The sequence below is a fragment of the Protopterus annectens genome, chromosome 8.part1, assembly GCF_019279795.1.
Source record: "Protopterus annectens isolate FY-2018-M chromosome 8.part1, PAN1.0, whole genome shotgun sequence".
In the NCBI taxonomy this organism is placed as follows: Eukaryota; Metazoa; Chordata; order Ceratodontiformes; family Protopteridae; genus Protopterus; species Protopterus annectens.
Window position 1 is genome coordinate 265644773 of NC_056742.1, and position 13706 is coordinate 265658478.

General features: G+C 40.0%; 1 protein-coding gene across 2 annotated transcripts in view; it reads left to right on the forward strand.

Annotated features, from left to right (window-relative positions):
- SPIRE2 (spire type actin nucleation factor 2) overlaps positions 1–13706 on the forward strand; it is a 1014080-nt gene that overhangs the window by 908275 nt on the left and 92099 nt on the right. For both annotated transcript variants that reach the window (XM_044081853.1, XM_044081854.1), the window contains one exon: positions 5384–5451. In XM_044081853.1, coding sequence (XP_043937788.1) covers positions 5384–5451 — 68 coding nt within the window. The remainder of the gene's footprint in view (positions 1–5383; positions 5452–13706) is intronic.

Sequence of the window (13706 nt, forward strand, 5' to 3'; positions counted from 1 at the left end):
TGAGTGGGAGTCATCATCTGCCTGGGGTTGATGGGACTACCTGTTACTCGTGTACCATTCACTGGTGGACGGAGTTGTTTTCGAGAGGACGTACAGACAATCTAATACACCAAGTGTATGAAATTATGTTTGAAGTCCTTTTTGTGCAGTTAATTATTTCGCATAAGCAAGGTATAAAGCAAAATGTACAGCTTTATTTTCCTAAAACATTGAACTTAGTGAATTTAAGTTATTACAATGGAGATAATTTTATCTATCACAGTGCTGTGTTACAATTACATACTTAAAACAGTTTTTTTTTCCAGTCCAGGCACTTAAATATGTCTAAGTACAATCACTTTTCAAGGCAGATTTTGAGGTTCATCATGGGTTCACCGTGGAATGAATCAGTCCACATTTAACTGCATGTGGCATACAGATTTGCAGAGTCACACTGGGAGGTTTAGGTGCTTGTAATCAAACTTGGGACACCTAGAGTAAAGCACCATCTGTATACTAGACTTACAGGTTTTGGGACCTGCCAAGAATGAAAATAAGATAAAGGGGGTGCTGCCGTTTGCAAGATGTGTTTTGGGTGACGTTTTTTTTTTTCCAAAAGATACTATGATGCACTTTTTGACATTGAGTTTTAGACCATAACTCTGGTACCAGTTGATAGTCTGTGTCAGGCCTTCTTCAAGGGTATTTGTATCTTGGGGGATTCAGTGACTGCACAAAATTTGCAATCATATGCAAACTTGGTCAGCCAGAGACCCTTGATGTTAGCCTTAACCTCAGAGGAGTAGATGCCAAACAGGAGAGGGCATACCACTGAGCCCTGAGACATCCCACTAGTAACTGGCCTTTTTTTGAAGGAAGACTCCTGTATTCTAACATCTTGGGTCCTGTCTATAAGCCAGCTGGGTATCCATTGGGTGATGTAGGGGTTTATACCTTGTTTAGCGAGCTTTTCTACAATGCTTAAGTGAGGTATCGTGTCATATTCCTTAACCAGGTTGATGTAGGCAGTGCAAACCATTTTACCCTCATCTATTGCATGGTGATCTTTATAAAGAAGTCTACCAGGATAAGTAGGCAAGATCTGCCCTTGACAAACGCGACCTGATTTGCGTCCAGTGTTTGTAGGTTACCTATGCTGTCCTTTAGGATATTCATGATTATTTTCTCCATAGCTTTGCATATCAGGTTAATCAGGCTTACGGGTGGATAATTCTCTGGGTCCATGGATGGCCCACCCTTGTGCATTGAAATAACGATTACAGTCCTCCATTCATTTGGCATGAAGCTTGTTAGGCAGTTGTGATTAAATAGTGTTTCTAGTGATACCAGTAGTTCAGATTTCATGCTATTAAGGAGGCATCCTGTGATAGTATCAAGACCAATCAATGCAGTGCTTTTACTCTTGGGGGGGTGCCCTGACCACTTGCTCCGTACTGATAGTTGGGGGGAGTTATAGATATGGGTTTTTCCTGAGGGGCATCTGGTGGGAGAGGGGATAAAACTGGAGCTAAATGTGTCAGCCAGGAGGCTGGCTGTATCTTCCATATAGATGGCACCATTTACAATGAATTCAGTACATTGCTGTGTATTGCCTTTGAGGTTACTGACATAGCTGAAGAAAGCTTTATGATTGTTGTTGGCCTAGGGAGTTGATTTTACCTCAAATTTGTCTTTGGACTGGAGAACTTTATTATACCCCTGAGTTGCTTGTTTAGGTTGAATAGGGATTTTTTACTCTGCTGAGCATTACACCTCCTGATTTTTGTCATGAATTTTATCCTTTTGGATTCCACCAGGATGGCTTTTTTTTTTAGCTGATCCTGTTCTTAATCCAGGTAGGTACAGTTGCCTCTGTGCAGCTGTTAATATGATTATACAGGGAGCCTGTGAATGAGTCCACACAGGCAGCGGTGTTCTCAGGGTTTGGGAGAGGGGAGGCTTGAAATGTTGCCAGTGTGTCACTTAGTAGTTGGAAGTTTGCCCTAGAATAATTCCTAAAAGTTCCAGGGTTAGCCGGTGTCCCTTGTTTTACCTTTACGTCAGAGCAGACAGCTTTATGGTCTGACCTGACTAGCAAGGACCTTACACTAGAGAGGGTACCACATTCTGTCATGATTGTGAGGACCAGGCCAGGGATGTTTGCACCTCTAGTGGACATGCAGATTAACTGGTCCAAGATGTTTGCATTTACAAATCCTAGGAATCTTTGGGCCTGCATATTAGGGATTGTGTGTGATTCCCAGTTTATATTGGGGTAATTAAAGTCATTCATAAATATGGTGTTAGGTTGAATGTGGAACATCTCTAAACACAAGTATGCATTATGGCTTTCCTGGGTCATAGAGGGGAATCTATAGCTTGCTAGGATATGTCATGGGACTTCGTCTAAGGCAATCTGAATGTGGAGAAGGTCAAACACGTTACTGACAGACAAGTCTTGAGGTGTGTTTGTTTTTTAATGTAAATAGAGACACCTCCAATGCTAATCTCTTCAGCTGTTTCTGTCTTCTCTCTCATAAACCAGTAATTCCTGTACTGCACAGCAATACATCCATGTCTGTATGTTATTTACATTTGATCTCACAAATAAAATATCCCAGATTTGCTTATGGCATCTCATCCAGCTTGTACAGATCAGCTATTCATCTGTGAGTAGTTCATTTTGAAATGGAAACCTATAGTTCTTTCCTTGGAATTCTGTGTGAACTACAACGATAATAACTAAACATTTTTTAACTTATTTCTTTTTGTCCTCAGTCATTCATTTCACAGCATATGGACCATTACTCTGATCTGCATTGTTTTAATTGTTTGCAAAATACTGTTTTCTGCTATCTCAGTGAGGCCACTGTTAGTGTGATTTGCATTTTGACAGCATTGTTATATGAAGCTTATGTTGTTTCTGACACTAAATGTTAGCATGGTTTCATTCTCTGGCAAGTTCATAGATCATGGTCAGTCTGGCCTGGCACTGTGGTAGAATTATAAGAAGCTGAACTTGGTGGATAGTCTCACACTGTAGCAGGGCTGTTCTGTCAAAGTGACATTACTAAAATTTTCACTATCACCATGACCTATATATATTTTTTTGTTTTTTTGAAGGTCCTTACTGGCTGACAGTCATGAGCCCCCCACTTGCAATGCACTAAACCATTCATTCTCTGTGAGGCAACAGTCAATTCTGGCAAACATCAGGACTTTAATGCTGAAACCCCTAATCCTACCTCCCTGGTGGCTGGCATGGGTACCTGCTTTATAACAGAGGCGTTCTATACCCTCTCTATATATGTGCATGTCACTCACACACACACACACACACACACACACACACACACACACACACACACACACACACACACACACACTTGCATCAACCAGGGCTACCTTCACAACCCAGGAAGAGCAGAGACCACATCAGTTAGGTAAATGCTGTTTGAGAGTTGCAAGCCTCTGCTTACCAGAGAGCAAATCAGGTGACCAGGAAACCACCATCCCAGCCCCACCCCCAGATGAGTCAGCTGATGCACTCTACTCACTCTAACTGATCACTGCTCTTTGGAGTTGTGGTCATGACTTCTCCTCTGTGTGCCACTGAGCCAGGATACCATGACCTAGCAAGTTGTATGTAGTTGAGGTTGTTAATGGGCCAATGTATGTTCAGTCTGGTAGTGTGGCAAAGTTATTGAATTTAAAGTTGCAAAGTTAAGTGTCTGTTTATAGATAAGCCCTTCACTCTGTTTCACATACGATTCTTCTGCACTATTGCATACATAGTTGTTTTTCAGGTAGTATCATAAAACACTTCAGTAAATTACCTACTTCACCAAATATTCCCCCTCAAGTAGTTTAGATTTGTGCATTACCTTCTTCAGGTCTCCCCGTAGGCCATTTATTTCTATTTGATGTGCAAGTTGGTTTATATTTTGTAGAACTGATTCCTTTACCTCCATCTAACTGCAAAGCTGATAATGTGTTTAGAATGTGGTCCATTTGGGTATCTATTGCTGATCATACACCTTTTGGAAAGAAATCATAATGATGACTCTGAAAATGTTGGTAATCTGAGCAATCATGTTGTTACAGAACTGAAAAGAAAAAAAAAACATTTAGCTATCAAATGCGATTACTCGGTACAGTGACTGCAAGGACACACTAGATACACTTTTCAAAACATATTTTCCACAGAGGGCTGTGCAGCCAGCACCCTCCTGACATTGTATGGGCTGTGCCCCTCACCCCTGCTTACTTACGGGCTGTGCCCCTCACCCCTGCTTACCTATGGGCTGTGCCCCTCACCGCTGCTTACTTACGGGCTGTGCCCCTCACCCCTGCTTATTTATGGTCTAGGGCCCCTCACCCCTGCTTACGTATGGGCTGTGCCCCTCACCCCTGCTTACGTATGGGCTGTGCCCCTCACCCCTGCTTACTTACGGGCTGTGCCCCTCACCCCTGCTTACCTATGGGCTGTGCCCCTCACCACTGCTTACTTACAGGCTGTGCCCCTCACCCCTGCTTACTTACGGGCTGTGCCCCTCAACCCTGCTTACTTATGGGCTGTGCCCCTCACCCCTGCTTACTTACAAGGTGTGCCCCTCACCCCTGCTTACTAATTATGTTAACTAAGGGGTTGCAGTAGCTCAAATAAATCAAGCCTTAATTCCCACATTTTTAATTAAAGCCAACTATTGTCTTTTCCAAAAGGCAATTTAGTAATAGCATGAATGTCAGTACGTAATGTTACATGGCAATGTTTTTCTTGGAGATTTCTTCTTTGAGCCACAAATAAAAATGGGCACTACCAACAAAACAACTGATATCTAACTGGGTCAAGCAATACAGTCTGAGAATACAAGGGGAGAATAGTTATTATTTTACAATAATGTGGCTGATGACTGTAGCAACCCTCCAGAAGAACCTGTTGAGAAAAAAATGAGTAAAGTAACTCAAGAATGTATAGGGCAGAATAAGGCAAGGCTTACAGTAGTGTGGGTAAACATATGAGCATTCGGTTGTGTAGGATCTGCAGGTCATTAATTTGGAAATAGTCAAACTGGGTGGGTCATGTGATCTTCATATGCTATAATAAACTGTATTTCTGTGAAATATGTGTTGCTTCATAACAAAATGTTCATAAGTGTCTGTGTGTGTGTGTGTGTGTGTGTGTGTGTGTGTGTGTGTGTGTGTGTGTGTGTGTGTGTGTGTGTGTGTGTGTGTGTGTGTGTGTCCGTGTCCCAAAGACTGGGGCCCTATTAGTTGTCTTTTGCTCAATGTAACTGATCAGTTGTCTGGTGCCACTTCTTTTATATGTTAACTATCGGTCATAGAATAACTTTATGAAGTATGGAGACCTGCTAACCTCACACTGTTACATTTGAATTGTCAGGTGTGCTGCTGCTGTAGGGTGAAGTTTCCTCTCTTTTCCTGGCCCTCGTCCTGCTTCTTCTGCAAAAGGTGAGCAACATTGACACCTGTGTTTAACAGATTTACTGAGGGCGTGTTGCATGTGTACCCTGTCATTACATGATGTTTAGTTCAAGCGCACCTTGAAATGTGGAAGAGCACATAATGATGTTGCCATTTAATCAGATTTATGAAGCATTTGGCATCTATTAGTACTGTACCTTATGTAAACCTACTAAACAGTTAACACAACTGGGTAGTGTTGACTGTCTGATGAGTAGAAAATTAAGAGGTGGTTAACTTAGGATAGCCAACAATGTTTTAAGTGGCTGAAAGCTGTTGTATGTGAAGACTCATTTTGTTTTCCCTTGTGGATAATAGATGTCTCACTGCCAAGATGTCTGTCATGGATCCCCTTGTTGCTTCACAAGAGCCTAAGAACACTTTTTATATATCTGTATTTATTTTAGTTTTGTATAACCAGCAGATCTATATCCGGCTATCTTTTAGGTGAGTCACAAGAACAATTTTTATATACTTAAGTTTATTTTATTTTTACATGAGCAGCAGATCTATATATATGGCAGTCTTTTCAGGATGAGTCACATGATCCCTTTTTGTATAGTTCTATTTTTTTTATTTTCACATGAGCAGCGGTTCTTTATCAAGCTGTCTTTTTATGGTCAGCATTTTCCTCTAACTTATTTTTCAGTGTAAGTATTACCACTCCCAGTGGGGACTTCCCTACTAGAATATGAAGAGCATTCTCTGCTGTTGTAAAACATGGTCTGTATTTTTAGGTAGCTGTAGGTGCCCTTAAGTACTTAGAAACATAGCTCACTGTCTGACTATTTTATTTGTTTTTTTTTCCGTGCATTCTTCTTAGTTTATGGAAGTTCAATGTTGTATGCATTCAGGTGCTCCTGCAAAAAGGGCCATTATAAGGCTTCCCTTCTAATAAACTGCCCTGAGCATCTTTCATGGTCCCAGCCAACTGTCCATGGTGAACAGAGCATTACCTCTGCATTTATTTGTGCAAGAGACATTTAAAGATTGCTGTCTGAGTAAGAAAACTGAATACCTAGAATGACGGCATGGAGGCATACTGCTGATGGAGATAATGTAACTTCTGGATTCTGCCTACTTCTTGCCAGCCTATTTTTCAACAACTAAACATGTAAACAAAATTAATAAAACATTGGCAGTTTTTATGGGCTTCATCCTGTACACTTCTTTGCACAGGGAGACCCCCAAACTCCTGTATTTTATGCACTAAACTTAAGATGCTTCAGGAAAAGTTTTGCAGCAACTACAGACAACCAGGCCACAACAAAGTGGTCTGCAACAGATGTTAACTTTAGAAACATCCAGGATCAAAGACATATTTGATGCACCACAGAGGGCATGCCTCAAACAACTCCTGTCAGAAAACATTCAGCAGGAGCCAGCCTTAACCTAGTACTTGCCAGTGGGGATGCAAAAATGATCCCACATTATAAAGCTGGTAGCCTTGTGGTAGCTAATGACCACTGTACAGTACCAATCAGAGTACACATTGCAGCAGAAGCAAGTAATAGAAATGTTACAGTGCTGGATATAAGGCAGGTTGATTTTAGTAAAGCAAGGGAGTGTTTCTGGGAAAAAATCAAGTTAGGCGCATAAAGTGTGTGTGTGGGCGAGCATAGTTACACAGCATCTGGCATTGCTGGCTCACAGTGCTCACTTCCCCTGGTTAGCATCTTAGTGACCTTCTTTGTGGAGTTTGTACTTTCTGCCTGTGTCCACAAAGGTCTCTCCAGGTGTTCCTTCAACCTCCTGAAGATTTCCCATAGATGAAATGGAATTCTCTAAAGTGTCTGTTGTGTGTGTGTGTGTGTGTGTGTGTGTGTGTGTGTGTGTGTGTGTGTGTGTGTGTGTGTGTGTGTGTGTGCGTGCGTGTCGGTGTGCACATGCGCTATGGCATTGAGTGTATGATTGTGTACATCGTGCAATGGGCTGGCAACCCATTCAGAATTAATTCCTCTGCCTTGCACTCTTTGAGTAGTGCTGGGATAAGCTCTAATCCCACTGGCAGCCAGAAATGAATTAAGAATCCATATGATGAAAACACTGGAACTAACTGGAGACACCCATGGAGAAAGTTTCAAAGTTTTTATTGTACATAAAGTGCTTTTCGTCACAACAAATGTTGCAACTTTTTCAGATAAAATGTATTGATAAAACCTACTATTTATTTAAAATCATAAGAATTATTTACACTTAATAATCCAATTACTATCTTACAGTACCACCCACTTAGGTTAACCCTTCTTTACCTAGACCCACGTCAAGTGTCAGATCTACATGCTTAAAGTCAAAGTTAGCTTTATATTAAAGAATCTTTATAATCTTATAAACGTGTTGAATAAATCAACCAACTAAACTAAAGTTACTAATAATCTAAACACAACATCTTAACACAACCTCATATCCTACAAGTACTTAGAAAATAAGTGTGTTTGTATGTTCTATAAATAACAGCTCCAATGAACTGTTAAATAAATACACCACACTGCCTTATTTCATCACTCTTTTGGTTTTAAAATACATAATGTTGCACAACATTCAATATAACATAAATGTATCTACTTTGAAAATGCTGGCTTCCAATAGGCTATTTGATGACCACAGTACATTTCCTTATCTCATCCAACTTTTAAGTTTTAAAATACATAATACGGAGCAAATTTCATTCAGGCCTGGGTAATGGCACACATTTGTTTTTAGTTGCCATAGTAATTCAAGCCTCTGCAATTTTAATGAATCAGCACCACCTACCAGATCAATTATAACCTGATCAATTGCTCTGAACAAAATCTTGTGATCTATGAACTCTGTAGTGATTTAGTTAACACCCTTTTGGGGCACTGTCTGGAATGAGAATTGACACGACATTAAGCAGGTGACAGATGTAGTTAAACCTTAAAGGGGAAAACTAGGGCCATTTAATCAGATTTATGAAGCATTTGGCATCTATTAGTACTGTACCTTATGTAAACCTACTAAACAGTTAACACAACTGGGTAGTGTTGACTGTCTGATGAGTAGAAAATTAAGAGGTGGTTAACTTAGGATAGCCAACAATGTTTTAAGTGGCTGAAAGCTGTTGTATGTGAAGACTCATTTTGTTTTCCCTTGTGGATAATAGATGTCTCACTGCCAAGATGTCTGTCATGGATCCCCTTGTTGCTTCACAAGAGCCTAAGAACACTTTTTATATATCTGTATTTATTTTAGTTTTGTATGACCAGCAGATCTATATCTGGCTATCTTTTAGGTGAGTCACAAGAACAATTTTTACATACTTAAGTTTATTTTATTTTTACATGAGCAGCAGATCTATATATATGGCAGTCTTTTCAGGATGAGTCACATGATCCCTTTTTATATAGTTCTATTTTTTTTATTTTCACATGAGCAGCGGTTCTTTATCAAGCTGTCTTTTCATGGTCAGCATTTTCCTCTAACTTATTTTTCAGTGTAAGTATTACTACTCCCAGTGGGGACTTCCCTACTAGAATATGAAGAGCATTCTCTGCTGTTGTAAAACATGGTCTGTATTTTTAGGTAGCTGTAGGTGCCCTTAAGTACTTAGAAACATAGCTCACTGACTGACCATTTTATTTGTTTTTTTTCCATGCATCCTTCTTAGTTTATGGAAGTTCAATGTTGTATGCATTCAGGTGCTCCTGCAAAAAGGGCCATTATAAGGCTTCCCTTCTAATAAACTGCCCTGAGCATCTTTCATGGTCCCAGCCAACTGTCCATGGTGAACAGAGCATTACCTCTGCATTTATTTGTGCAAGAGACATTTAAAGATTGCTGTCTGAGTAAGAAAACTGAATACCTAGAATGACGGCATGGAGGCATACTGCTGATGGAGATAATGTAACTTCTGGATTCTGCCTACTTCTTGCCAGCCTATTTTTCAACAACTAAACATGTAAACAAAATTAATAAAACATTGGCAGTTTTATGGGCTTCATCCTGTACACTTCTTTGCACAGGGAGACCCCCAAACTCCTGTATTTTATGCACTAAACTTAAGATACTTCAGGAAAAGTTTTGCAGCAACTACAGACAACCAGGCCACAACAAAGTGGTCTGCAACAGATGTTAACTTTAGAAACATCCAGGATCAAAGACTTATTTGATGCACCACAGAGGGCATGCCTCAAACAACTCCTGTCAGAAAACATTCAGCAGGAGCCAGCCTTAACCTAGTACTTGCCAGTGGGGATGCAAAAATGATCCCACATTATAAAGCTGGTAGCCTTGTGGTAGCCAATGACCACTGTACAGTACCAATCAGAGTACACATTGCAGCAGAAGCAAGTAATAGAAATGTTACAGTGCTGGATATAAGGCAGGTTGATTTTAGTAAAGCAAGGGAGTGTTTCTGGGAAAAAATCAAGTTAGGTGCATAAAGTGTGTGTGTGGGCGAGCATAGTTACACAGCATCTGGCATTGCTGGCTCACAGTGCTCACTTCCCCTGGTTAGCATCTTAGTGACCTTCTTTGTGGAGTTTGTACTTTCTGCCTGTGTCCACAAAGGTTCTCTCCAGGTGTTCCTTCAACCTCCTGAAGATTTCCCATAGATGAAATGGCATTCCTCTAAAGTGTCTGATGTGTGTGTGTGTGTGTGTGTGTGTGTGTGTGTGTGTGTGTGTGTGTGTGTGTGTGTGTGCGTGCGTGTCGGTGTGCACATGCGCTATGGCACTGAGTGTATGATTGTGTACATCATGCAATGGGCTGGCAACCCATTCAGAATTAATTCCTCTGCCTTGCACTCTTTGAGTAGTGCTGGGATAAGCTCTAATCCCACTGGCAGCCAGAAATGAATTAAGAATCCATATGATGAAAACACTGGAACTAACTGGAGACACACATGGAGAAAGTTTCAAAGTTTTTATTGTACATAAAGTGCTTTTCGTCACAACAAATGTTGCAAGTTTTTCAGATAAAATGTATTGATAAAACCTACTATTTATTTAAAATCATAAGAATTTGATGATTTGTTGATTTATTCCAACACTTTTATAAGATTATAAAGATTCTTTAATATAAAGCTAACCTTGACTTTAAGCATGTAGATCTGACATTCGACATGGGTCTAGGTAAAGAAGGGTTAACCTAAGTGGGTGGTACTGTAAGATAGTAATTGGATTATTAAGTGTAAATACTTGTTATGATTTTAAATAAATAATAGGTTTTATCATTACATTTTATAAGTAATTGGATTATTAAGTGTAAATAATTGTTATGATTTTAAATAAATAGTAGGTTTTATCATTACATTTTATCTGAAGAAGTTGCAGCATTTGTTGTGACGAAAAGCACTTTATGTACAATAAAAACTTTGAAACTTCCTCCACGGGTGTCTCCAGTTAGTTCCAGTGTTTTCACCATTTAGATTGTTTTGCGGTTTCCTTTTTCTTGGATTTGAGAAATGAATTAAGAGGTTAATTTGAGAATGAAAGAATGAATAACAGTAGAGTATAGGAACAGTGGCAAAAAATGTAAATGTCCCATTGCACATGCATAGGCACCTCATTTGCCATAAGGGTTACATTCCAAACTTTGCTGTTAGTGGCAGAGTTCAGCAAGTCACCCAGGCCTGGTAGAACTGGTCTGATTAGGTGAGATGCTGTGGCTCTCACTGTTCTCCCGATTTACATGGGGGAATAAAAATTGTCACACATTTGCACCTAACAATAATGAAAGCAGGACGGACTGTACAACTGCAGGTGAATAGCATTAAACTTATAGAGCAAGTGTCAAAGTTGTCATTCATATTGAGCTTAATGTCATTACATTTAATGCTTGTCTTTGGAATTTCTGGCAGATAAAAAAAAATCCCTTAAGAACCTGAGGTCATGATTGGTGGCCTTGATATTTTACCACCTGTATTCCTGCCAGACAGGGGTATATACAGTCTGCAGTGGCAAGCATGAGGCTCATGGGGGAATGTGGAAATAAACACTGGAGTACAGCTAGTAGTAACACATGGGGTTGAATGGTGAGATGCCTTTGTGATGCATGATAAAGACGATTAAAGCAAAATGCACTTCAAATAAAATCCTATTGACAAATTAAAGCAGTATAATTCTCAGAAGCAGTAGAGAAGATTATGAAGAAAAGGGTGTGTTCTAAAAGTGCAGTAGAATTTAAAAAAAACATACAATAAACAATTAAGTGGCAGGAAAGGTAGAACAGCTTACAGTAAACCAGAAAAGAAAATAATTAATGTGCTGCAGAACTCTGAAAGGTTATAGTCTAAAATTCAATATTTACTTCCAGAGCTTTTTGACAAAAGTAGCAGAATAGTTCAAACAAATGCATCTTCACAGTGCAGTCCGTCAGTAGATTTACAGTCTTAAAATGAGTTTTCACAGCTGGAATAAATAAGATAATTAATTTTTGTAATGTTTCATAAACAAGCTGCAAACATCCTGTCAACAGTATTTTTCTTTGTTCAGCTCTGAGTTTTCATGTTATATATATTTTCTAAAATGAAGCAGCTGATGGACAGCGCTCCTGACTTGGAGGAGGGTTTTGGGAAAGCTGATGCCTGCAAAATGTGTAGTGGTGACCAGAAGCCTTGCAAGATATCTCAGGATAAAACAGAGGGTAACAACAATGTCCTAATTCACTTACAGTAGTTGCTGCCACAGCTAGCAAACTTGACAAGCCAGTACAAGCATGAGGGCTCCTGGGTCCATATTTGCAGTTACTCACTGGATCCATTGCTCCCCAGGACTAAATTACTGTACTACCTTAAGGTTGACCTCCTGAGGTGTCAAAAGTCGCACCCAGCAAAGGGTCTTGACTGTGATTACCTGGAAATGAGCCATTGAGGATCAACGGATATTCATCCCATCCATGGAACACAGGGATACAGCCAAAGGCAGAGTGAGAGTGGGAGGGAGAAGTTTAAAAAAAATCCCTCCTTAGTAAGTAAGTACATAATTAACCAACTAAACAAACAAAACAAAACAAACAAACAAACAAATGCATATATTTGCATGGGGGAAGCAGTGCAGGATTATGGGCCTCAGGGAATGAGCTGAGGAATAACTCAGCCCAGAATCACAAGTCTGGGGGAGAGAGAGAATCCAGGATGGATGGGACGGGACTGAAAAAGGGTGTAATAATTTCACAGTAGCCCAAATAGAGAAACTGGACCATTTGTCTTTGTATGTCTTATGAGTGCTCACTTTCTAAGAGGAAGAAATAATCTGAACCACTCAAGAGGAGAAAGTGGGGTTACTGGTGAGTAGCAAACCAAGATCAGACACGCTGTCACCCTGAGAGAGTGAATATCCAGGTAATGGCTGCCATAGGGCTGAGTTAGTGAGTAGCATTAATGATGGATGCAACCTCTGATTTATTTCCAGCAAACAAAGTGGTAGAAATGAAATCTGTTGGGCCAATAAAAGGACATAAGAAGTACCCTGATCTTGTTTACCTTCATTTCAGAATAAACTTCATCAGAGGAAGTAGGGAAAATAAACAAAGGAGTTCAAGGGTCAGGGGTCATTTCTGCACTAGATGACCCAATGGGAGGGTGAAGGAGAATTAGCTACAGAGGTTGAATAAGGTTTGGCCCAAAAATTAAATTGACTTCTGAGTTACTGAAGGACCATTTATGAGACATCAGCAAACAAGAACTGAGCCCGTTCATTAAAAATATTTCAACTGAATGGCCCATCACCATTCTGAATGGCTTCTCAACATAATGGATAAAAAGTCCCCCCTCATTTGTTGACATATCAAATCATTTTTTGAAAGTGGATAGCAATCACACTTTGAAGAAGTGAGTCCTGAAAGGCTAGGAGGCTAAGAAGGTCTTCCTGCTTCTTTTGGGTGGTATTTGGAGGGTGGATTCAAATACATCTGAACACCTTGAATTGTCTACTCAGTGAAATGCCTCCAGCTCTGGGGCAGATGCAGAAACAATGACACTGCAACCATGGGAGTGGATAAGTGAAATGGATTGACTCTAATAATGTTTGGATCTTCATCCACCATGAATGGTTAATATTGTATGCTTTGAAGATTTATGTCTGCAACCACTGGTATCACCCTTATATGGAATCTGGTTATGTGCACCATCAGGAAGGATGACACCATAAGACCTAAAGTCTTGAGACAAAGATGAGCCAAGGTTCTTTTGGATTTCAAAATGACAGAGACATTGTATTGAGGATACTATAACCATTTCAACAGTAGATATGTCCTGCAAAGAGCTGTGTCCATAACAGCTG